At 39.8% G+C, this 26,455-nt stretch overlaps 1 protein-coding gene across 4 annotated transcripts in view; it reads right to left on the bottom strand.

Moving 5' to 3' along the window:
* Positions 1–26,455, bottom strand: part of LOC117514716 (RNA-binding motif, single-stranded-interacting protein 3-like) — a 459,452-nt gene that overhangs the window by 299,490 nt on the left and 133,507 nt on the right. For 2 of the 4 annotated variants that reach the window (XM_034175281.1, XM_034175282.1), the window contains exon 2: positions 25,385–25,554. In XM_034175281.1, the coding sequence (XP_034031172.1) occupies positions 25,385–25,554 (170 nt within the window). Of the gene's footprint in view, positions 1–25,384; positions 25,558–26,455 lie in introns of all 4 variants that reach the window. The other 2 variants (XM_034175279.1, XM_034175280.1) reach the window with 1 other exon arrangement.

A 26,455-nucleotide genomic window follows, 5' to 3' on the forward strand; every position in this document is an offset into this window, starting at 1 on the left:
GACCAGTAAACTCTGGTCCGCGGAGCGCAGAGCTCTTCCTGGAGTGTGCAATGACAGCATATCAGATAAATAGAATGGGGCTTGACCGTGAATTGATTTAAAAGGCCCGCAGCGGAGGCGATCCATCCAGGCCCGCGGCGTCGGCGGTGGTGGTCCGTCCGGGCCCGCGGCGACGGCGGAGGCGATCCATCCAGGCCCGTGGCGACGGCGGAGGCGATCCATCCAGGCCCGCGGCGAAGGCAGAGGCGATCCATCCAGGGCCGCGGCGTCGGCCATCCATCCAGGCCCGCGGCGTCGGCGTCGGCGATCCATCCGGGCCCACGGCATCGGCAGAGGCGATCCATCCAGGCCCGCGGCGTCGGCTACATCCGAGGCTAACAGCGGCTACATCCGAGGCTGGCAGCGACTACATCCGAGGCTTGTGGCGGCTACATCCGAGGCTACCGGCGGCTACATCCGAGGCTAACGGCGGCTACACCCGAGGTTGACATCAGGGCAGGTCGGTGTGCAGCGACCGGACCTGTGGTTGTGGAGACTACGGGTGAGAACTGTTTCGCAATTAATAGTGGCCAGTACTAAACCACGATAGTCAACATGGCACCACCTAGGCAAATGGATAAACTTGAGGAAGATATAGAGGAGTTAAAGACCTCATTAAACCGTATATCAAAAGACATGTCTAATCTAGACAAGTTGATGGAGGAGATTAAAGAGCTCCAAAATCTTGTTAAAGAGAAGGATAAGATCATTAAGAAACTTGAGCAACGTGTAGATGAACAATTCACTAGAAAAGATGATGTTATAATAACATATGCAAGGGTGGTGGATTCTGGTGGAGCTAGCGGGGAGGATGCACCACCTGAAGAACGACAATCACTGGAACAACAAGTTACAAACTTTTTATATCAAAAAGGTGTTGTCATCCATCAAGACACAATATCAGACTGTTATACTATTCCATCCAAAAATAGAAAAAATAAACTATCTAACATTATTATACGATTTACAAGCAGAAAACACAAAAATGAATTATTAAGACAGGCAAAGAATCTGAAAGGAACAAGTGTCTATATAAATGAGCATCTAATGAAAAAATGCAGATATTGCTAGGGAAGCAAGACTACTAAAAAAACAGAAACACGTTGTTGCTACATGGGTATGGAACTGTAGGGTGTGGATTAGAGTGAAAGAAGGAACAAATGATATACAAATCAAAAACATGGAGGACCTTACGAAATACAGACCTGAATAGACAATTAAATATGACGCCAGTTGGTAATGTGACCAACAAAAAATCAAATCAAACATGGAAATAGATGATAAAATATATGACATAGACACCAACACTGATGAAAGTATATTTGACTTAAAAACAATTGGTTGTGAGTATTATATGGAAGAACAGCTAAATAGTGAAAAAAGTTACAGAAGATACCCTGTCACTCATACATATAAACAGCCGAAGCTTGTATTGTAAAATGTCAAAAATAAAAGATTATTTAAATCAGTTTAAAAATAGATTTAGCATTGTTGCAATCACAGAATCTTGGCTTAAAGATGACCTCATGGCTGATGTTCAAATGGAGGGATATGAGCTGTATTTTGTAAACAGAAGAGATAAAAAAAGGTGGTGGTATTGCTCTGTACACAAAAACAGATCTGACATGTACAATTGTAGAATAAATTACAATTATAGATGATGTCATAGAAATTGTAACAGTGGAAATTGTACATGAAACATCTAAGAATATTCTAATCAGTTGTGTATACAGAGCACCAGACTCTTGTGTTGTGAAATTTACAGATAAAATAATAGAATTATTCCATCAAATCAAAAACAAAACGCTTTTTATGTGTGGAGACTAACATTAATATAGAAAGCTCCAGTTGCCAAAGAACAAGTGATTTTGTGAATTCAATGTATAGTTTGGGGTTATTCCCCTTGATAACAAAACCAACCAGAATTACATCGCAAACTGCAACGGTAATTGATAATATATTCACAAATAGAACAGATGAAATTATTAAGAATGGGATCTTGATGACAGATCTTAGTGATCATTTAACAGTTTTTCAATATTTAAATACAAAAATAGGTACAAGAAAAAAACTGTTATAAACTTTAGAAGAGATAAGTCAGTAAAAGCCTTAGAGGCATTCAATTATGACCTTAAAAATCAAAATTGGGAAGAAGTTTATGTTGGTGATGTTAATGTAGCATATAATTCATTTATGAAAATACTTATGAAATCATATAATAAAAACTGTAAATTAATAAAAACTAGTAAGAAAAGAGTAAATAAACCATGGTTGACTAAGGGAATAAAAAATGCTTGTGTAAAGAAAAACTATTTATATAGGTGCTTTTTAAAAAAGCAAACAAAGGAAAGAGAACAAAGATACAAACAATATAAAAACAAACTATTGACAATAATTAGGAAACAAAAAAAGATTATTATAGTGAACAATTAAATAAGAGTAAAGATAATATGAGGGCAACATGGGGAATTATAAATAGTGTGATTGAAAGTGATGGAGTGAAATCAACTTTTCCAAATTACTTTGTCAAGGAAAATAAAGAGATATATGACCAAAGGAAGTTGTAAATGAGTTTAATGATTATTTTTCAAATGTGGGATCAAGTCTGATGGAAAATAAACTAATAGTAGAAGATAAATTAAATACACTTGTAAATACGGTCAATAGTATTTTCCTTGACAATGTGGAAAAAGATGAAATAAGAAATATTGTAAAAAAAATGTGTAAGCAAAAGATCAACTGACTATGAAGATTTAGACATGATGAAAAAAGTAAAAAGTATAATAGAAACAGTTATTGAACCATTCACTTACATTTGTAATCTGTCTCTGTCAACAGGAATTTTCCCAGACGAAATGAAAATTGCCAAGGTAGTCCCATTATATAAAAATGGAGACAAACATAATTATTCAAATTACAGGCCAGTGTCATTGCTTCCACAGTTTTCTAAAATTATGGAAAAAAATTTTGTGACAAGGTTGGACAAATTCATTGAGAAACATCATATTTTAAATAATGCTCAGTATGGATTCAGAACAAAACATTCGACAGCTATGGCAATTATGGAATTAACAGAGAAAATATCAACAACAATAGATAATAAGGATTATTTTGTAAATATCTTTATCGACCTGAAAAAAGCTTTTGATGTTATCGACCACTCAAGATTGCTTCACAAGTTACAACAATATGGAATTAGAGGTATTGCACATCAGTGGGTAAAAAGCTACTTAGAAAATAGAAAACAGTTTGTTCAGAAAAATAATACTAAATCAGAATTGTGTAACAGTATTTATGGTGTACCACAAGGGTCGGTACTTGGACCCAAACTGTTTATTTTGTATATCAATGATTTTGTGAATGTATCTAAAGTACTTGGCAGCATATTATTTGCTGATGATACAACATTATTTTACTCTGGATCAGATATACAGGAAGTAGTACAAGTGCTAAATACAGAGTTGGAAAAAGTTAAACATTGGTTTAATATAAACAGATTGTCACTAAATCTTAATATGACAAATTTCATATTATTTAATGACAGAGTGGGAAATGATGTGTCATTAAAAATAGATGGAATGGACATACAAAGGGTAAAAGAAACAAAATTTCTAGGAGTCATGATTGATGAAGATCTTACATGGAAGTCACACATAAATTACATAAAAGGAAAAATAGCGAAAGCCGTTGCTGTTTTGCATAAAGTAAAATTTTCATTAAATAGTTATGGTTTATTAACATTGTACAATTCATTGATTGTCCCATATTTAACTTATTGTGTAGAAATCTGGGGATCAACATGTACAACTTATACACAACCATTATTTATTCAGCAGAAAGTGCTTTAAAAATGATTAGTAATAGTCGTTTTAGACATCCATCTAATCCATTATTCATTAAGTATAGGGTACTTAAATTTCATGATTTAGTTGATTTGAAAATATTACAAACAATGCACCAAGCTAATAAAAATACCTTACCAATAAATATTCAAAATATGTTTGAAAAAAGAGTAAGTAGTTATAATTTGATAGAATAATAGATAGATAGAATAACAGAGCTATTCCATCAAATTAAAAACAAAACGCTTTTTATATGTGGAGACTTTAACATTAACATAGAGAGCTCCAGTTGCCAAAGAATAAGTGATTTTGTGAATTCAATGTATAGTTTGGGGTTATTCCACTTGATAACAAAACCAACCAGAATCACATCGCAAAGTGCAACGGTAATCGACAACATATTTACAAATAGAACAGATGAAATTATCAGGAATGGGATCTTGATGACAGATGTTAGTGATCATTTACCAGTCTTTTCAATATTTAAATATAAAAATAGGTACAAGAAAAAAACTGCTATAAACTTTAAAAGAGACAAGTCAGTAAAAGCCTTAGAGGCATTAAAATATGATCTTAAAAATCAAAATTGGGAAGAAGTTTATGTCAGTGATGTTAATGTAGCATATAACTCATTTATGAAAATATTGATGAAATCATATAATAAAAACTGTAAATTAATAGAAATTAGTAAGAAAAGAGTAAATAAACCATGGCTGACAAAGGGAATAAAAAATGCTTGTGTAAAGAAAAACTATTTATACAGGTGCTTTTTAAAAATGCAAACAAAGGAAACAGAACACAGATACAAAAAATATAAAAATAAACTATTGACAATAATTAGGAAACAAAAAAAGATTATTATAGTGAACAATTAAATAAGAATAAAGATAATATGAGGGCAACATGGGGAATTATAAAAAGTGTGATTGAAAGTGATGGAGCGAAAGCAACTTTTCCAAATTACTTTGTCAAAGAAAATAAAGAGATATATGACATAAAAGAAGTGGCAAATGGGTTTAATGATTATTTTTCAAATGTAGGATCAAGTCTGGTGGGAAATAAACCAATAGTAGAAGATACATTACATACACTTGTAAATACGGTCAATAGTATTTTCCTGGACAATGTGGAAAAAGATGAAATAAGAAATATTGTAAAAAACTGTGTAAGCAAAAGATCAACTGACCATGAAGATTTAGACATGATGACTGTAAAAAGTATAATAGAAACTGTTATTGAACCATTTACTTATATTTGCAATCTGTCTCTGTCAACAGGGATTTTTCCAGATGAAATGAAAATTGCCAAGGTAGTCCCATTATATAAAAATGGAGACAAACATAAATTCTCTAATTACAGGCCAGTATCATTGCTTCCACAGTTTTCTAAAATTATGGAAAAAGTTTTTGTGACAAGGTTGGATAAATTCACTGAGAAACATCATATTTTAAATAATGCTCAGTATGGATTCAGAACAAAACATTCGACAGCTATGGCAATTATGGAATTAATAGAGAAAATATCAACAACAATAGAAAATAAGGATTATTTTGTAAGTATTTTTATTGACTTGAAAAAAGCTTTTGATGTTACTGACCACTCAAGATTGCTTCACAAGTTACAACAATATGGAATAAGAGGTATTGCACATCAGTGGGTAAAAAGCTACTTGGAGAACAGAAAACAGTTTGTTCAGATAAATAATATCAAATCAGAATTGTGTAATATTGCTTATGGAGTACCACAAGGATCAGTACTTGGACCCAAACTGTTTATTTTGTATATCAATGATTTTGTGAATGTATCTAATGTGCTTGGTAGCATTTTATTTGCTGATGATACAACGCTGTTTTACTCTGGATCAGATATACAGGAAGTAGCACAAGTGATAAAAACAGAATTGGAAAAGGTTAAGCATTGGTTTGATATAAAGAGACTGTCACTAAATATTAATAAGACAAATTTCATATTGTTTAATGACAGAGCAAAAAAAAATAACGTGTCATTACAAATAGATGGAATGGATATACAAAGGGTAAAAGAAATGAAATTTTTAGGAGTCATAATTGATGAAGATCTTACATGGAAGTCACACATAAATTACATAAAAGGAAAAATAGCGAAAGCCATTGCTGTTTTGCATAAAGTAAAATATTCATTAAATAGTTATGGTTTATTAACATTGTACAATTCATTGATTTTCCCATATTTAACTTATTGTGTAGAAATCTGGGGATCAACATATACAACTTATATACAACCTTTGTTTATTCTGCAGAAAAGGGCTTTAAGGGTGATTAGCAACAGTGGTTTTAGAGATCCATCTAATCCATTGTTCATTAAGTACAGGGTACTTAAATTTCGTGATTTGGTCGATTTGAAAATATTACAAACAATGTACCAAGCAAATAAAAATACTTTACCAACAAACATTCAAAATATGTTTAAGAAAAGAGTAAGTAGTTATAAACTGAAAGGAATAGAAGTCTTTAGAAAACCAAGATACAGAACCAGAGTAAAAGAACGGAGTATTGCAGTAAATGGTGTAAAATTATGGAACAATCTCAACAAAGAAATTAAAGAATTAAGGTCGCTTAAATTATTTAAAAAACGTATTAAACTAGATGTATTAAGTAAGTATGAAACTATAAAATAAGTTAGTGGGCTGTAAGGAAGTTAAAAAAAATGTAATTTGTTAATAATATATAAAATGTTTTAAGTTTAAAAATGTAACCTGTCAGAGATGTAATCTATTTAATAATGGTCATAATTATGAAATAAGTCAGTGGTATGTGACAAGTTAAAGAAATACAATCTGTTAAATAATGTTGAAAAATGACGCTGGATATTGAAAGATTGTATTGTAAAAAGGGGCAGAAAATATAAGACTTGTTCTTCTCTCTGCTCCTTTTCATTCTGGTAATGGAGATGCTTTATTTCTGCTTTTCTGTTTTTTTTTTTCTGTTTTTTTTTTCTTTTAAATGAATGAAATAAATAATAATAAAAAAAAAATAGAAGTCTTTAAAAAACCAAGATTCAGAACCAAAGTAAAGGAACGGAGTATTGCAGTGAATGGTGTAAAATTATGGAACAACCTCAACAAAGAAATCAAAGAATCAAGGTCGCTTAAATTATTTAAAAAACGTATTAAATTTGATGTATTAAGTAAGTATGAAACTATGAAAGAAGTCAGTGGGCTATGACAAAGCCTAGGGTGTGATCTGTCAGTGATGTCTAGAATGTTTTAAGTTTATAATGTAACCTGTTAGGGATGTAATCTTTTAAATAATGGTTAAAATTATGAAATAAGTCAGTGGTATGTGTCAAGTCAAAAATGTAATCTGTTTAATAATGTTGAATAATGATACTTAAAATTGAAAGATTGTATTGTAAAAAGGGGCAGAAAATATAAGACTTGTTCTTCTCTCTGCTCCTTTTCATTCAAAGTTTTGTAAATTTCATTTCTGCTTTCTGTCTTTTTCTTTTAAATTAATGAAATAAAAAAAAAAAAAAACAAGCAACAAAATCTTAAAATCAATTCTAAAAGCAACAGGTAACCAGTGCAGTGAAGATAAAACAGGAGAAATGTGTTGGTGCCGTTTGGCTCCAGTGAGCACACGTGCAGCTGCATTTTGCACCATCTGGAGGCGATGCAGAGACGACTGATTAAGACCAACATACAGAGAATTGCAGTAGTCTAAACGAGACGTGATCAAGGCGTGCACAACCTGTTACAGCTGTTTTGGGGGCAGATAACGCTTGATTTTACTTAAAAGTCTAAGCTGGGGGAAGCTTGTTTTGACCACTGTGTTGATCTGCTTCTCGAATTTAAAAGAGCTGTCTATAAAAACACCAAGGGTCTTAGCAGATGAACGACACAGAAGAAGAGCCCTCGCTCTTGTCTTCTTCTATGGCGGAGGATGCAGAGGAGAAAAAAATTAAAGCTTGGGACTCCGACGAGGGCGGTCGCATCTCCTCCACTCTCCCTTATCTCTGCTCTCTGCCTTAACCTTCAAGTCCCTACTTCACCAGACTGTGAATACCTCAAATTATATTGGATACTGGATCTACTGGATTAACCATGGAATTGATCAGCTGGTCTTTGAACGCTATTGACACCATCTTTTCTACAAGAAGGTCAGGACCGGGGGATCCTACCTGCCCAGATGGAACGTATCCTGCGGGCTATGTTCTCAACTCCTGGGGGTCGTGGCGTGTTGCAAGCTTTGCGCCATTCTCTGTGGAGGACATCGAGGATTTATTCATATTTGGTCTTATGGTAGCAAGGGCTGGTACTTTCTGCCTTATGTGCTGCCCTGATCTACCGGAAAATTGGCAAGACGGCGGCCTCAAGAACGGCCCCTCGCTTGTCCGTCATGATTAACAAGTTGGGCAAGGCAACGCATTCTCAGACTGCGATAACTCTTGAACTCAGACGCAAATTGGATGACATCTTGGAGCAGATGCGCGCCTTGCAGATGAAGATGAAGATTTCGGAGGCCGGGGAATATTCTTAATTCATAATTGGGAATATTCTTAATTCATAATTGGGAGTTGGTTGTTCAAGTGAAGCTGTAAAAAGTGTTTTTCACTGCTCAAACCACAACACGGCAGGCTTATCAGCCTGAAGGACAAATTGCCCTGCTGTTTTCCTCCAGAGGAATGTCTTCGGCCTTGGTGAACATTTGGCTGTTTCTTATCTCAACTCACAAAGACAGTAAACTGTTTCACAGGGCTGAAGCATGCTCCACTCCCTCTCCCCACCCCCCTCCTACCCCCCATCACACACACCCCACTCCGGCTTCTGCTCACGTCATCCCTTCCCTTCTGCGGGGGCGGTGCGGTTTTAGTTGCAGTAGGTTCCCCCCCCCCCGCAAGCTGATGGTGGCACGACTCAGAGTTGCTGCGTGGCCTTCACCCACTTGCCTCAATTCGGATAATGGACTTCTTCAAATTTAGTGCACAAACAATGTCAAATGTGTATGTGCTGTCTTTAATTCTGATGTGTGCCATTATTACGGTGTACAAGTAATAACTGTGGACTAATTGCTGTCTGAGGTAACTGGAGTGTAAACATAATGTCTCCACTGTGAGATCAGTAAAGTATATCTCATCTTATTATTTTCATTCAGAGTGGGAAGAGGATTATTTTTTCATTTATTTGAATGACAAATCCATCTGTCTTATCTGCAATGCAAATGTGGCTTTACTGAAGAAAGGGAATTTGTAGCAGCATTTCAAGATGATTCACAAGAGCTGTGATGCAAACTTCCCGGCTAAATCACTTCTGCATGCCCCGAAATGTCTAGCACAACAGTCCATAAACATGGAAGACGTGATGGATGTGGCTAACAAAATTGTGTGTTCTGTTCAGGCCAGGATTGTGAGGAGGTGATTATGCTGTGCACAGCTGAAGGTGCAGAACACACAGATCTTCTGCTGCACACAGACATTTGATAGTTCGGCACTGGTAAATTTCTGGAACGGTTTTCTGAATTGTTGTCCGAAATTAAAGAATTTCTGAAATGTTCAAATCATGCTGACTATGGACAGCTTGAAAACAGTCAGTGGCTCTTGGATTTTGACTTTCTTACCAATCGGAGGAGAAACGCATCATCAACATGATCAGCTATGTGAACATGCTTAAATGCAAGTTATATCTGCTATCAAGCAGGTTGCAGCAGTGTGATCTGCAGAACTTCCCTCACATGGACACAGAACTTAAGTGTCGGGGCAAAGACTGTGCAGAATTTGAGAGTGCACATTATGATGATCAAGTGCTGAGTATCTTGTAATAATTTGACAGGTGTTTTACTGACTTTGCTTCCAGTGAGCCTGTTGTCAGTTTTCTCTGTTTTCATTTGGGGAAAATATAGATGTGGATTGTATAACGGCCATCACTCCATGGCGTCACTCATCACCTTGGATAGCTGTGCAATTCAGAATGAGATCCTCACACTGAAAAATAACACTGAGCTCAAATCCAGACCAACACCTGGCATGAATGTCCAATTCTGGAATCTAATGCAGAAAGAGAAGTACCCCAACCTCAAACAAATTTTGACTGCACTTTTTGGATCAACATATTTGTGTGAGTCCACCTTTTCACATATGATTGAAAGAAAGTTTCTGCATTTCTGATGATGCACATGTGGCCTAGAAAAAAAGCATATTTTTGCAACATTGTGTTCCAGCTGTCTTGATTTTAGACGGAATTAAACATTCACTACAACATTCAGTGCATTTATTTCTGGCCAGAGTACCGTGATGGCGTGTGAAGTATCACTGACCATCATCAGAGTAACAGATCTGTGTTTTTACTCCATGTGAGCCTGCAGATGCTCACTTTAACTTCTCTCCAGGATATCTGTGAGTGCCTCTATATTCTGGGCATGCTGTGTTTGTACGTTTTGTTCCTTGTGCCTGATGTTGTTTGTTTCTCTCTGTGTGTGGTCACGTTGGCCTCTCTCTTGTGTGCTATGTCTCCTAATTGGGATCCAATACAGCTGTCTTGTCTCCTGCATTTCCCTCATTTTTCCTCCTCTCTGCCTGTTAGAGTCAACCAGGCAAACAAAGTGCGGTGCTTCTGAAGGCTTCGAGCTTCAAGTCTTGGAACATTTCCCCAATAAAGGAGTCAATGTGCTATGAATTTAAAAGATGACTGAATGTTACTGAAATATTACCATTTCAAACTAAAACGGGTTCCCCAAGTAAAAGCCAGTGGCCGCACGGCTTTGTCACTGAAATATTGCCGTTTCAAACTAGAGGGGGTTCCCCAAGTAAAAGTCAATGGCCACACAGCTTTGTCACTGAAATGTTACCTCAACTCAACTCAACCTTTATTTCTAAAGCACGTTTAAAATGACAGCAGTCTACCAAAGTGCTGTACACAATTAAAAATGGGCACTAAGTTACCCCAATCATAACTAAATGAATTAAAAATAACAATAAAATTACAACAAGCAATAAAACAAATAAAAGGCAAAGTAAAATAAAGAGCAAAATGTTGTAGGAAATAATTTGATTTGATTAATTTAATTTAACTCAATTTATTTACATAGCACCAAATCGCAGCAAAGCTGCCTCACACGCAATGCATAAGTAAGGTCTGACCTTACCAACCCCTAGAGCAAGCACACAGGCAACAGTGGTAAGGAAAAACTCCCTCTAATGATACTGAGGAAGAAACCTCAAGCAGACCAGACTCAAAGGGGTGACCCTCTGCTTGGGCCATGCTACCAAAAGACTATAAATAAGGTATAATTTGTCAGCATTAAGCAACATGGAAAACAGAAGAAAAACTAAGGTGGAACAGAGATGTAATTGCTCATTTAGGAAATGCCAGAGAAAAGAAATAGGTTTTTTAAGAGGTTTTAAAAGTCTTTAGGGACAGGGATGACCTAATATTAAAGGGAAGACTGTTCCAGAGGCTGGGGGCAGCTGCTGCAAAGGCTCTGTCACCTCTCATCTTTAATCTGGTTTTAGGCACATCCAGCAACAGTTCGTCAGAAGACCTTAAGGCTCTGGTTGGGGTGTAAGGAAAAAGAAGCTCTAAAAGATACACCGGGCCAGGCCATTGGGGACTTTAAAAACAATTAAAAGAAGTTTAAAATCAACCCGGTAACGGACTGGAAGCCAGTGAAGAGTAGCCAAGTTTAATGTGGTCGGACTTTTTCTTTCCAGAAAGAAGACAAGCACCCGCTCTGCCTCCAGCTTATTCAGAAGCTGGAGGCTAACATACAGAGAGTTACAATAATCTAGTCTACTTGTGACGAAGGTGTGGATAACCTTCTTAAGGTCAATACTAGAGAAATATGGCTTGGACTTGGCGAGGAGACAAAGCTGGAAGAAACTTGTTCTAACAACAGCACTGATCTGCTTATCAAATTCAAAATGGTTGTCAAAATCACCCCAAGGTTCTTCACACGGGAGTGAATGTTGGAACTCAGGGGATCCAGGACATCGGCAGAAATATCCCAAACAGGATAACCACTGTCTTGGATTCCTTAAGATTTAATAGGTTAGCACTCATCCAAGATTGAACCTCACTCAAACAATCCAATAATGGCTGCATTGGGTCATTGCCTAATGACCTTAGTGGCAGGGGAATTACCTTTTCAAACTAAAGGGGGTTCCCCAAGTAAAAACCAATGGCTCCATGTCTCTGTCTTTAAGTAGTTGAATCAGGAGGAGGTACTATCACAGTAGCACGATTACTGTACCATATAAAGAAGGAAGTGAACTATGACTGCAAATAGGTCAAAAAATGTTTACAATTACAATTGTAAACAAGAACAGTTATTGTTTTTGCAAGAAAATTGTCAACTCTCATTTTGCTTTCAACAGGGATAGCATGACTACAGGAACAGCGTGAACTTTGCGTCATTAGATTAGAGAAGGACTGGGTGTACAGAATGTAGACGAGTTCAATCTTCACTATATCCTTGATTATAGCTCTCCATGAAAGATAAAGCGCACTGCATTCTCCATTATGACTGTACACAAAAGCTCTTTTCATCAATATAATTACTGTGAAAATTGGTGTGGCAACACAAGAGTGTTAGCAGAAGAATATGACTGTGGCGGCTCAATTAACCCTGCTAACCTGCTCTATTGTTTTTTTGTTTTTTTTTTAATGGGCACAGTATGTTTGTGCTACTTGTAAGAGCCAATCTACATTTTGGAGTTTGAATGGAGAGTCATCTGTCAACAGCAGCAAAATATATTTAACTTGATATATGAGTTTCTTTTGTCATTTTTGTGTGTTTTAGAGTAGATGTTTGGGTACAGCTTACATCACAGGACCTTTTCTGGAAACTGTTTCAGTTCCTGAACAATAGTTGCTAAAACATTTTTCAGATTCCTACTTCAGGTAGCAGGAGGTAGCTCTCCAATATAACAGGAAATGTTAGGTAGAGAATAGAAGACTAGGTAACAGCTGATTGGTCAGTCACATGGTTGTGTCAGCCCAGTCAACTAATGCCTGGGTGTTGGACTGGGTGTTGGGCAGTGTTACAGAAACCAGTGGCTTATGTGACTTTGAAGATCACAAATAATGCTGAATCAATGGATACCCTGACTGCAGCAAGTGAGAAGCTGAACAAGTGATCAGAGTGTGTGGGTTAGGGATGGTCCTGGATCAAGACCAAGTTCCAGGCTTTTAATGAGTACTCAGCCATCTGGGTCCTCTGTCTCTGATATAGGGAGATGGCTGGGAAGAGCTAATGGAGTTATGATGTTCCTGAGTTATTTGGTGTTGCCAATATCTTTGCAGGAGAATGATGATCCAAGTTTTTAGGGTCCTGATGTTTCCTGTGCTTCTTTAGGTCACTGGATCCTAACCAGTGACCTACGGTGATGTCTAGATATATGAGGGTCACCTGCAATGATGAATCAAGCAAGATGAATCACATATGTGCTTAAAGCTTGGAACGTTCTCTATCAGGCAGAGTCATTACTTTTAGATGTAGTCACTTTCCCTTTCTACACAGCTCATCCAACGCCGGACAAGTTTTTGCATCCCGTCAGTGATGAAAACAGGTGTCTTTGCACTACAAAAGCGAGGCACAGTTGCTTGCACCTCTGTATCATGAGTGCAATAGTGTCTTTCAGGTGTTTTTCCAGCTTGGGGAAAGGAAAAAGTCACAGGGTGCAAGATCCAGACTGTAGAGCAGGTGTGGTAAGATTTGAGCCACTGCAATGCATCTTGTGTTTGTCGACTCGTATGTGGATGAGCACTGACTGACTTGCTGACTAAATGTACGTACGTTTTCCCAGATGAACCTGCCTCAAGTGTATGTGCAGCTTTTAGACAGTGTCCACATATTGGTCGGTCTGGTGACAGTGTTGCAGTATTCCAAAAATTCTGTGAGGACAATGCCATCAAACACACACCTGACACTGTGCATATGTGGCTGTTATAGGGCACCCCCTACAGGCCTCATTATGCAGAGGCATTGCGGATGGATTTACGCCATTCAGCCACTTCCTCACCTCTCGAGTGTACTGATATCCACACAGGCATCACTACAGACAACACTCATTCATCAATGAATGTCCATTTGGACATAACCCATCACCGTGATGAATTTAATTAGAGAACATTGTTTCACACACATGACCATATATGTCACCATTGTTAACAGACTACTGGGTGTATATGTCACATCAAAGGTGAGTCTGATTTGCTGCTTGGATTATGCGCTGCCCTGACCTACCGGAAATTTGGCAAGACGGCTACTACCAAAACCACAACCACACATCTGTCTGTCACAATTAACGAGGTGGGCAAGGCGGTACAATCTCAGACTGCGTTAACTTTTGAACTTAAACACAAGTGGAAACCATCTTGGAGCAATTGTGCAATTGCAAAGGAAATGTTGGAGAACAGTGAATATTCACAATAGGATCTGGATGGTAAAGAGAGGCCATACTGGAATCTGCGGTCTCTCTACCTAACCCAAACATGACAGTCTTATCAGCTCCGAAGGTCAAAATGCACTGCTCATTTTTCCTCCAGAAGGATTTCAAAGGCCTTGGTGAAGCATTTGGCTCCTTCTTCATTGCCCTCCCCTACAGACTCTGCGCACCCCGGACAGGAGACTGATATTAACTCATCTGCACACATGATGCACACCCCCCACCCCTACCCCTCCTTTGTGTTTCTTAATTTTGCTGCACTTGTTGTAATGACAATAAATCATTCATTCATTCATTCATTCTGCACACACCACAAACTACAGACAAAAACTGTTTTGTGTAGTGGTAGTCAGAATGTAAAAGATTATTCTCCTGCCAGTTTCATTTCAATACCTTCTTCATTAATGAAATCATCGTAATGGAGGCAGAGCCTCTCAGCTGACCCTCATATTTGGTACTAGATTAGAAGGATCCTTGGTACTGCTGGAATGACTTTGTATGAAATAACAGTTATTTGGGGAGGCTCAGTATGACTTGCATTGTGAGGGAATATCAGCTACGATTTTTGGACATGCGGCACATTTCTCTGTGCATGATACAGCATGCAGGTACCTCAAAGGTTGAGGGACCCCAGCAATGAGAGAGGTTAAAGGGAGGACCTGGCTGTAGTGGATAGATGGTTACGTTTGAAAGGTGGGAATGAATCAGTTGTTTGCCTGGATGGTTGCCATGCAGGACCCAGGGTGGTTCCATGGTATGGTGGATGCAGCGATGCACAGCACCAGTGCATGTTCCCAGATGTGACTTAAACTATCATTAAAAAGCCGAAAAGTAGAATGAGGGCCAAATAGAAATGTGTCGACACTTTGACACAGTAGTCTGTTTCATTCAGAGTGGAAAGTGCACCAATCTTGGGCTTGTGATGATGGTCCATGAGGTCAAGTTTGCTTCTCAACAAAGAAAAAGTCTTTCACGAGTTAGTGATTTGGTGCATTTTGCCATGATTGTTAAGCTATCACTTATATTTGTTTATTATGCATGACAGTTAGTAAGACTGCTCAGAGATTTTCTTTGGCCATCTCCACTGAACTCACGTCTAGATTCAGTTTGTCTGTTTCACTCTCATTGCATAGCCAATTTATCCAAGATGCCAATTAAGGAGTAATTTCAATTTGACTTGACTCAACAGATTTAGGTCCCTATCTTCCATCTACGCCAAACTGTCACACAATGCAGTGCAGGTTCACTGCGGCTTTCCAACCACACAGTTATCATTTTCATACCCCTGCCAAGTTCTGAAATAGCAAGTGCATTTGCTCTCATGGGTTTTTTCGGTCTGAAAATGAGATGTGCACTTTGGACTGTGTGCATAAGACTGTCAAGACAGGGCACTTCGTTTTTCAAAAGACAGAGCATCACGAGAAATCAGAGGCTGAAGAGTTTTGTGATTATTTTGTAGTTAATGGAAGAATTTAGAAGAAGATGAAGGGCGTTTATTTGTTCTCTGCATTTAACCCATCCCAATTAAAGTATGACACAATCCAACCACCAGGAGCAGCAGGTAGCCACAGTCCCATGCCGGGGATCAACTCCATATGTAGAGATGCTAACTTGGTCAGGGAGTGGACCCTAAATCAGCATGTTTTTGTTTGTGGGAGGAAACCCACCCAGACACCAGGAGAACAAGCAAACTCCACACAGAAAGGACCAAGGGGGAAGCGATCCCAGGACCTTCTTGTTGTGAGGCAACTGTGCTAACCGCTATGCCAATGATGACGTTTTGACAAAACAGCTGTGTTTATTTTTTGGATCAAAAAAATATTTTGCCAGAATCTAATCACACCCAAGCCCCCATGCTTACCCTCGTGGGAGGTGGGGTCATGTGATCTCCATGCTGCTGAGCCCAAATGGGCCCCAACAAGCTGCCCTCACCAATAAACTTCCCTCCCAGGCCTGGCTCCAGAAAGGAGCCCGAGTTCCGCTGTTTCTGTCCCAGTGCCATTGCACAATATTTTCTGACTCAGAGTTTTTTGAAGCGCTCATGGGCTGGCTGCTCATCGCAGAACAATTTGCCATGGGAGATCAGCTGTCAGATTCTCTGGGGAGCACAAACCTGTCCACTATAACGAGGACTATAAAGACAACGTCTGGATTAATTTAAGTTGTTTTTCCAATAACCTCTGAACAATCCAATGCTCAGAGTAAAGTCTGGACATCATCTGGAGTCACCTAGAAAACAGGAGGTGATCAGCATCAGACCAGTACTCAACTATTAGAAATACTCTGTTTGGTTTAAGCAGAGGGTGGTGCCTTGGTAGAGCACGCATGTGGTAGGACATAATGCAAAATGTATGCTGGAGAAACTGTTCTTGACATTTTTTCCTGATGCTTTCAAAATAGGACCTGACAGATATTGTCTCCTCTATCTGGTCGTATCTTCACTTACATATTGTCATTGGTGTTTTCATGTGAATGGCTCTTTTTCTTCACCATCAGATGTTTGTATTCTTCCTGTGCCAGTCGCATGACAAAAAATGTCCTCAACATGCCCACTTCCTTGCTGTGAATATTCCAGGCAATAACTTACGCTACTCTCAAATGGGCGCATTTGGGCATTACACGGACTATGGACGCCGGAGGTGGCAGGTTAAAGTTAGTTTAATGTCCAGTCCAGCTGTGTCACACATTCAGCTCCCCCAGATAATGCCTACATAAAGTCCAGTGCTGCAGTGCAGATTGACCTTGATGGCATCCACCCAGGTAGACAAACAGTCCATCCCCACCTCATAAAAGTAGTCACCTATCTGCCGCAGCCAGATGACACCTGGGCATCCCCTTGGCCTTCTCCAGCAGCTGAAGTCCTCAATGCTGAGACTCCTGGATGCTAGATGCCCAGATCAACATGCCACATAGCCAAAGTGTCATAGCCGATGCTCTCTCACAAAGCAAGTGGAACTTGTCATCTGTGTCTCCCTTTGGATTTGTTCATTTGACACAAAACTCATTCCAGTGGTATGCAAGGACCGTCCAAAGAGACAAAGGCTTTAGGTCACTGGATAGTGTCCAAGTCTCACAACCATACAATAACGAAGGACAGAAGACCCAGAAGACTATGAGCTTTGTTCTCCTGCAAAGGTATTATCATCACCAAACACCTTTGTCCAGTGACCTCATAACCTCATAAGGGCTCACTCAATCTCAAAGGCCTTGTTTCCATAAAAGACTGAAATGATTTTTAAACATCTGTGCAAACTGACCGTTTTTCAAATATGATTTCTTTTGCTTTCTGCTGTGTTGTTCTACATTTTACATATTTGCTTACTGTGTATGGTACTAATCAGAGGTGGGACAATGTCACCAGGAAGTCATTGTCAAGTCCTGAATCAGCAAGTCTCAAGTCTCAAGTCAAGTCTCAAGTCATAATGACAACCAATTGTTTGCAAGCTGACTTAAGACTTGACTTGAGACTTCCTATTCATGACTTGAGAATGACTTGACAGTGACTTCATCTCACCTCTGGTACTAATGTACATCCATGGACTGTAGGTGGTCCTCCATCCTACAATTTTGGGGGGTTGGCAGCAGGACTCGATGTTCATATGCCATAAAAAATACTTAGCAAATTTGGGCACTGAAAAAGATTTCCTGTTTCTGTGGGAGCAGCTGTCTGGCTTCCATTGGAAGGGGGCACACTCTGTGAAAGGGATATGCAAAAAGCAGTTTGGAGCCTTATTTTTGGAAAAGACCAACCACAGGAGAGCATCATCCAAAAACAACTCCTGTTTTTGGATGATGGAGACTGGTGTGGTGCTGAGGGGTCATCCACTACACGGCGGCATCCAGATCCAAACTGGATGTGGCTCATGTGGATCGGCACCTGGAACAGCTTTTCTCGTAGCAAACTGTGCTGGTGTTTCATTTTTTTTCCAATGTTTTGCTGCATATACATCACACCAACCAAACATTTTCAGATGTGCTTTGGCACTTATACTATTATTAAGCAATGATTAAGGTGCGATGAATTGTCAGCTCTCTTCAGCTGTGGGGCCACCGGTGCCAACACATCCCGACGTTTGCCAGAAAGCACTCAGGTTGAAATGTTAACTTCTGTATCATAGAACCTTGCAGTGCTTTCCAACAAATAAGTATTTTTATGTATAGAAGGGCTTAATTGTGGAAAAAACTGCAGTTTAGCATTTTGCGTATTACCCAATCAATAGATAGATAGATAGATAGATAGATGGATGTGGAAGTGATGAAGTAAGAGAGAAATTGCCCTTGCTCTCGGCTTTAGATTCGGCTCACGTTCTGCTCTGTCCCCAGACGTTAAAAGTGTGTCCATAGTTTGGGCGACTGGGGGAGTGATTGGAAATGTCAGCTGACAACAGCACTTTTCACTGACACTCTGAGAACTGGCACAGGGACAGAAAACATGGGAGGGGGGCACAAAGAGGGGGATAGAAGGAGGAAATGAAGAGGATGACAGAACAGGAAAAGGAGAGGACGGTGCTGGTGGACGAGTTGGTACACTTGAGACCACGCATGGTAACAACGAGCATGACTTTGAATGGAAAGACAGTGTTTGTGTGTGCGTGTGTGAGTGTGTGTGTGTGTCCTTCCGGTACTTACTGTAAGTGCAAGCTAAATATGAACATGAATGAAACGCTTGTGTTTGTGTGCACGCGGTGTCAGCGAGGGACAGGAAGCAACCACTCAGGCTGTTTCCTAAAGCCGGCGAGGGTTTAAAACCCCGGGCGAAATCTGCTCCCCAGCAGCACAAACAGCTACCCTCCCCCACTGACCTTTTCTAAATGTTACTGGCCACTTGGCAACTGACTAGGCCTCTAATCAAACTTTTATTGGCCCCCATTTTTCACCATGTTTCTCCAGAACGCTCCAGGGCTCAGGTGAAATACAACAGGCTTGGACTCCAGCTGACACACAGAAGGCCAAAGCATCGTGCATGCACGCTCATTTCATTTTTTTAATCTCTTTGCCATGAGAAATCAATCATATTGATTAAAACTGACAAGAGCATTTAAATCAGAATATGTGGATCTAGACATCACTTTGAAATGACACTCACTATATTGTGGAACACAAATTCCGAAAAAGTGTTGCAGAGCCAGATTGTTGTTTGGATGAGATTCTTTGTTGCCTGTTGATTGTGCACCAGGGCTTAGTTATCATATTGTTCTGCTAGTTCTGGTAGTTAAAGACAATCCAGGAATAATCGGGAAAACCCTCCATTCAGAGGTTGGCACAGAAGCTCGTACGGGTATTAAAGTTTGTTTATGAACTACTTCCTTATGCATGAATTACGTGATCCTGACCGCTGATCCACTTGGTGCTAGTGAACATTTTTTTAAGTAACCTACATTGTGTTTGTCCGCCACTAGACACAAACCCATGACCTCAGGCATGGGAACCAGACAATCTTACAAGGAGGCTAAAACTCATGGTTTCTAGCATCTGTCAGTACAATGTCTTTTGGTGTTGGGAAATGAGGTTACTCACTGCACAGCGCCCACTGGCTACCGTATGAAAAATGCAAAATCTAATCTAAAAATCTTGACAAAAATTGCAGTGCAAGTGTGCACAGTTGACAAATTACAAACAAAAAACTGAATGAAGCAGTGGAGAAATGCAGATGCTCCCACACAGGTGCACTTCAATTTTCAATTTATTTCATTTGTATAGCGCCAAATCACAACAGAGTTGCCTCAAAGCGCTTCACACAGGTAAGGTCTAACCTTACCAACCCCCAGAGCAACAGTGGTAAGGAAAAACTCCCTCTGAGGAAGAAAGCTCAAGCAGACCAGACTCAAACGGGTGACCCTCTGCTTGGGCCATGCTACAAAACATAAATTACAGAACAATTCACATAAAAATTCACGGACGAATATACAAGAAATGCAATTGGCACACAGGACAGGAGGATCGCCAACATGAACAACTCCCATCTCTGGATGGAGCTGCACCTTTCTGCAGGCAGGGCAGAGACCATTCTCATCTGTGCGAATGCGGTGCCAGCAAAAGCGGCAGATCTGGTACCCACAGGTGCAAGGAAAGAAGTTGACATCATCAATCTCCAGTGGCTCCATGCACAATGGGCACTCCATGGGGTCGTCCTTCATGTCAGGGCTGTGGGACATCCTACGGTGTGGCAAGCGTGAGTATTGATGCTGGTCACAGGTCCTGTCCGTATTTAGCTAAAGATTCCACTCCAAGGGAGTCACACCAAATTGGGCGGGGACTGCGAGTCAACGTATCTGAAATATCAATATTTTGTCTGAACGGTCACTTAAGATAACCGTAGGCGTACTGATCTACCGTAACTAAAAGGCTGTAAAGCTATTTTGCCCCTTTCTTTTCTTAGTATTGTGAAGACAATTTCACTTCATGGTACAATTAAGCCAATGTGGTCAACTGATCAACTGAACAACATGGGAGATTTTAAACCAATGTGTGAGACAGCGCTTTCCACCACTATCATCAAAAAGCCATTAAAGGATTATGATTTGGATGAATGGTGTTCCACTGCTCCAGTAGAGTTCCACTGACTTGTATGCCAAGGTGCATTAAATCTCTTTTGGCCATATTGTGAAGATCTCTTGTGCACAGTCAGGCACAAAGCACAAGTGCATTTGGGGTGTGTTCAGTTCTACTGACAAGATGCATAATCAGAGCAACAAGAAAGGCGCAGGGTGTGAACTGAGTATAGTTAGTTACTTACAGTAATCAGTCATTGGTGCGATTTGGGTATAAGATGAATTCAACTCAATTCAGATTGTCAGACTGTCATTCCTTTTAAAAGCCAGAGGGTAGAAAGTGACACCACTATTCAGACAGGGGACTGAAGTGAGAGGTTTTGAGAGGCAAATTAATGGATCTGCATGCAGTATGTGAAAGTGCATGAGCATTATGTAAACCATTAAAGCTCCCTAACGTGAAGCAGTAAACCAGTACAGTGACGTTTTTCATTCATCCATTTATTTTCTATGCAAGCTCATTCCAATCAAGGGTCACAGGGAGTCTGGAGCCTGCTCCAGCAGTACAATGGCGTTTTGCATCTGACTATTAGTGTTTAGTTTTATTCATTTAATTATTGTTTAGAATTCAGGGTTTTTAGTTTTGTTTGTGTCTATATATATATATATATATATATATATATATATATATATATATATATATATATATACACACACACACACACACACACACACACACACACACTGAACAAAAATATATACACAATTTTATGCCTCTTGACAACAATCCACAAGCTGTGACTACACCTCATTTTATCCAAATATCCAAACAAAGGATACATAAGAGAATGCAAGGGTAAAACCTGAAATAAAGAATGGATAGAATGTGTGGCTGGGGATGGTGTAAAATCCTTTTTATGTTCATGCAAATTAGCGATCGCAAACTGGAAACACTGATCAGGAACATTTCAAAACATTGTTCCAGAGTACATATTAAAAGGAAATTGGATATATATTCGTATGGTTTTTGCTGTAATGATGTTATGCACTGTGAGTTTTAATCTTATTTATAGATATGTGTAGAGAATGTATGAGCTTTTATTTAGATATAATTTTTATGGCTGTTTATTGTGTTTATTGTTTATTTTAAATACATGTTTTGATGGTGAAACCAAAGGCAAATTTCCACATTGTGGACAATAAAATTTTCATATTACATCATCACATGCAGAACACTGGCACCTGCTGAACATTAACAAAATGTGCATTCATATCAAATTATGATTTTAATATTTGAAGACATAGACTGGCAGCCTGTCCAGAGTGTACCCCGCCTCTCACCCAGTGGCCACTGGGATAGGCTGGGATAGGCCCATTCTCTTTAAGTGGAATAATCAGGTTGAGAAAATGAATGAATATTTGAAAGGTATCACCAGTCAAAAGTTTGAACACACTTTCCCATTCAATAGAACAGGAAAGTGTATCCTACAACGGTAATTTTTGACTGGTAGTGTATGTTATTTATAAATTAATAATAATTTAGAACTTCTTTAACAGAACAAGATCATTGACGAAAGGGCATAAAACAAAGGATCCTCGCTGAAAACCCATACAGAATCAACTCAGAAATTAAATGCAAAAGAGGCGCGCACACACACACATACACATTCACACATACACAAGTACACAATGAAACCCCTCAACCAAACAGAAATGAAACTGGAGAAAAATAAAAGGCTTGTTGAATGGGTGAAATGACCTGGAATTAAAGCAGAACTAAAGGGATGAGTCAGTATCCCAATTCAGAAGCCTGAAATGATGCGAGCATGATCAAATGTGTTGATCTGGCAAACATTACACTGTGGCAAGTTTTGAAACAGCATCCTTGATTTGAAATGTGGGGCAGCGGCGAGTGATTGAGCGTGCGGTTCCAGGTGATGAGAGCGTGTTGAGGAATGGCACGGAAAATATCCACGCAAATCGAGAGCAGCGTGACGAAGCATGAAACAAAAATGTCCACAAACAATTACACACAATGAAATCATGAAAGCAAAAATCCTGTGAAGGTTGGGTCGTCCTGAACTTATGATGCGTTGAAGAAACGGGACTCAGATGTGCCAGATGTGCGGGGCTTCGGTGAAGATATACGCGCTGCTTTAAGTTACTGCCAAAGACTCAATCAATTATTTTCACCCTCAAGCTATTTACTGTGCACTGGTGATCGAAATGTTCAAACGTGATTAAGACCCTCCTAAATTGGGAGATTTAATGTTTAACACTGAAAAGCTTTGCCCTCAGAGCAAAATAAGCTGCATCACAGCTGTAGTTAAATGGATTCCAAAAGTGTAGCTCACAGACGGTTTCAGTTAGTAAACAATAAAGCCGCAGAATGTTCTGACTGTTATCGACATCCTGTTTGTAGACGTTCTTATTATTGTGTTGGGCAAGACATAAGCAAGTAATGAAACAATTAATATAACATCTTTACGGGGAGCACCTGGGCATTTACAACTTATATGACAGCTGGCATGACAGCAGCACAGCCACTTAAAATAAAAGACCAATAGGTATTTACATTAAAACTTGTTTCTACTCAAAGAAGAATATCTGAATATTTGATTGGCTCCAACAACAATCCAAATCATCTTTCTTTATGAAAGATCGGGAAAGTTATCGTTTTTCAACTTCATCCAAGGAAATGTAATTAATCACAGTCTTGTTTAGTGTCTGGGTTTGTGACTGTCTTGGATCAAGATGCAAATTCATGCCATCAAGGTCTTCAGTGACTTCCTGGACTTGGCCATCGCAAGTGCATCTGTATGTCCTGAAAGTGTAAAAAAAAATCTGAGATTTACTTATCTCTGTCGTGATGTTCATGTCTCTGGGTCCTTGGCCTTTGAGGTCTAGAAGACCTGTTTAACAATGCTAATACATTTGCTGGAAAATGAAGATTCAAGTCTTTAAGGTTGTTGTGTGGGCCGCTGAAGAGGAGGTACTGCTGGCCCACCACCACCAGAGGGCGCCCTGCCTGGAGTGCGGGCTCCAGGCACCAGAGGGCGCTGCCGCCTCACAGGAGCAGCCAAGGTGACAGCCGTCACCTATCAACTGAGACAGCTGACATCCATCAGCGGAGGGGTATATCAGCTGGACGGCATCTCCACCTCATTGCCGAGATATCGCTCTACCAAGGAGGTAATATACTCAGCCAATTGTGTTGTCTTCTTGACATAATACCTTGTTACTTTTGCGCAGATAGCGAGTGGAACAGCAGGAGACTGTATTGGACCTTATTGATAAGTACACACATTCCTGCACTAACCAGTGTTTTTCTGACGAGAGGTGGAGGTGGTTTTTCCACCCTACGTGTTGCTGGGTGCAGCCGCACCCACATCTGACTGTCTCTGTTCCTCGCCAGCAGTACCGGATCCGACGAGCGGAAGCAGCGGCCACCTGGGAGTTCGGGACTTGGCGACTCCAGTATTCCCGGGGTTCGGTGGCAGAGGAAATCGGGTGGTTCCGGTTCGACTCGGACAGATGTCTCCTATCGTTGAGCCTGCCCACACGACACCATTGGAATTGGTTTCTTTCCACAATTGTGATCTGTTGTGTTTGTTGTGCGTGTTCACAACAGTAAAGCTTTGTTATTTGACTTTCTTCATTGTCCGTTCATTTGCGCCCCCTGTTGTGGGTCCGTGTTCCTCACTTTCCCCAACAAAGGTCCTGGTTCTTCCTGTGTTACTCTATTGTTGTGAGACTTGGACTCTAACTAGTGGTTGAAGGCAATGACGCAAAGTCTTCTATACCAGGTCTCTGGAAGATTCTTGAGTATGAGTGGGGTAGCCATGTCAAAATAACGGTTGCTAAAGGATTCTCAGAAGATCTTTTCAGAGGAGCTTTGGGTATGACTGGAATGAACATGTCAAAAAACTGTTACTAAATAGATATTCAGAGAAGACTGTCACTTGCAAAGTAAAGAAACATCAGCTATGACTTTCTGGCCATGTGGCATGCTTCTTTAGGCATAATCCAACATGCAAGTGCCTCATTCTTGAGGATCTGAGCAAGTGGAAAAGCCCCAGGGGACGCCCATGTCCTACCCGGCAGAGGCAGATAGATAGCTACTTTCCAGAAGTCGGGATAGACCAGTTGGATGTCTTCATGCTCGACATCCAGGACCAGAGGTAGTTCCGTGGTCTGGTGGAGCTTCCAGACTTGACTTGATGTGACCTTGTTTAGTTTAATTCAGTATTATGAAAAGAGTTCAGTGTCCTGCCACAGTGTCAGAAAGATTTGGAACCTCAAACAAGAAAAGTCTCAACTCAAAGGACAACCTTTAAAATGATGGGGGAAAAGTGTCTTTTATTGTGTGTGTGTGTGAGTGGATGGATGACCCAGTGCAGAAGGGAGCACCAGCGGGTAACTATCAGACACTTTGAGCTTTTAAGCATGGAGGAGAACAACGAAGTCAAACGCAAACTGTTGACACTCATTATGTGCTGTTGTTCGATTTATGCAAAATTAATTACTGCAAGCTGCGCTGAACTGATCTCAGCGGCAATGAGCGATAACTTTTAACAACAAAACACAACTCACGGTTGACAAAGTTTGATGAGGTCCTGGTCAGTGGTGGCGGGTGGCAGGCCTCTGATGTAGAGGTTGGTCTTACTGAGCTGCTCCACCAGGCATCCTCCTTGACCTCCTCCGCCTCCTCCTCCTCCTGTGGTGCTGGGGCTGGGTGGGGCCATGGGTGGAGGAGCATAAGACTGCTGTGGAGAAACAGGTCAGTTAAGTTCAGTTAGTTTGTACTATTGTACGCCAAAAAATACTTTGTTTTTGTCTTAGCTCAGCTGGTAGACCAAGTTGTCAAGAACTGAAATGGTCAATTCCATCCATGTATTGAAATGCCCTGGGTCAAAAACCTGAACCTACCCTCCAAATCTTTCTCAGTCTTGGGGTGTACAGCCTTCACATGTCAACACCATATGATTGTGGGTAAAAAGAAGTGAAAAGAGAAGACTGTAGATGCTCAGATGAGTTTCCAGGCTAAATATGGCTCTTGACACTTGCACTAAACCCAACAAAGGGCATAAATTACAATTTATGAATGCCTTTATTTGGCTTTTTAAAAATGATTATGACTGTGAAATTAAAATTCCTCTTCACTCAATATTTTTTAATCACTGGTGTGACCTGTACTTTTGTAAATTATTCCGCTTTCATACACCAGACACGGGTTCAACATGTTTCTGCTTGAACTCATATTGGACTAGTTCCTGTATTAATATTGGGCTATTATTTGGATTGTAATTATTTAGCTTCCTTTGTCAAAACCCATGTGGAGCCTCCCATTGAAGAAAAAAACTAAAGCATGTTACATTTTCACAGATATGCCCCTCAGAATGTTACAGTCTATAACTGTGACAAACCGGCATCTAAAGATCACGATTGGTCACGAATGTGATCTAGTGTGTGCTTTGATGATATAACATGCCAGACGTGTACCATGTGTACAAACAACTGTAGCACCACAATGTTACAGGCTCCTCCATGGAAATACAAGGAATTACCAAAATACCCCAACATCTTTAAAAACACATATGTAGTGGTACAGATGACCCCAATGTAGAGAACCACAGCAAAGGTAGGTAAAATGCTACCCAATCT

Source organism: Thalassophryne amazonica, chromosome 7 (assembly GCF_902500255.1).
Source record: "Thalassophryne amazonica chromosome 7, fThaAma1.1, whole genome shotgun sequence".
NCBI classification, from domain to species: Eukaryota; Metazoa; Chordata; class Actinopteri; order Batrachoidiformes; family Batrachoididae; genus Thalassophryne; species Thalassophryne amazonica.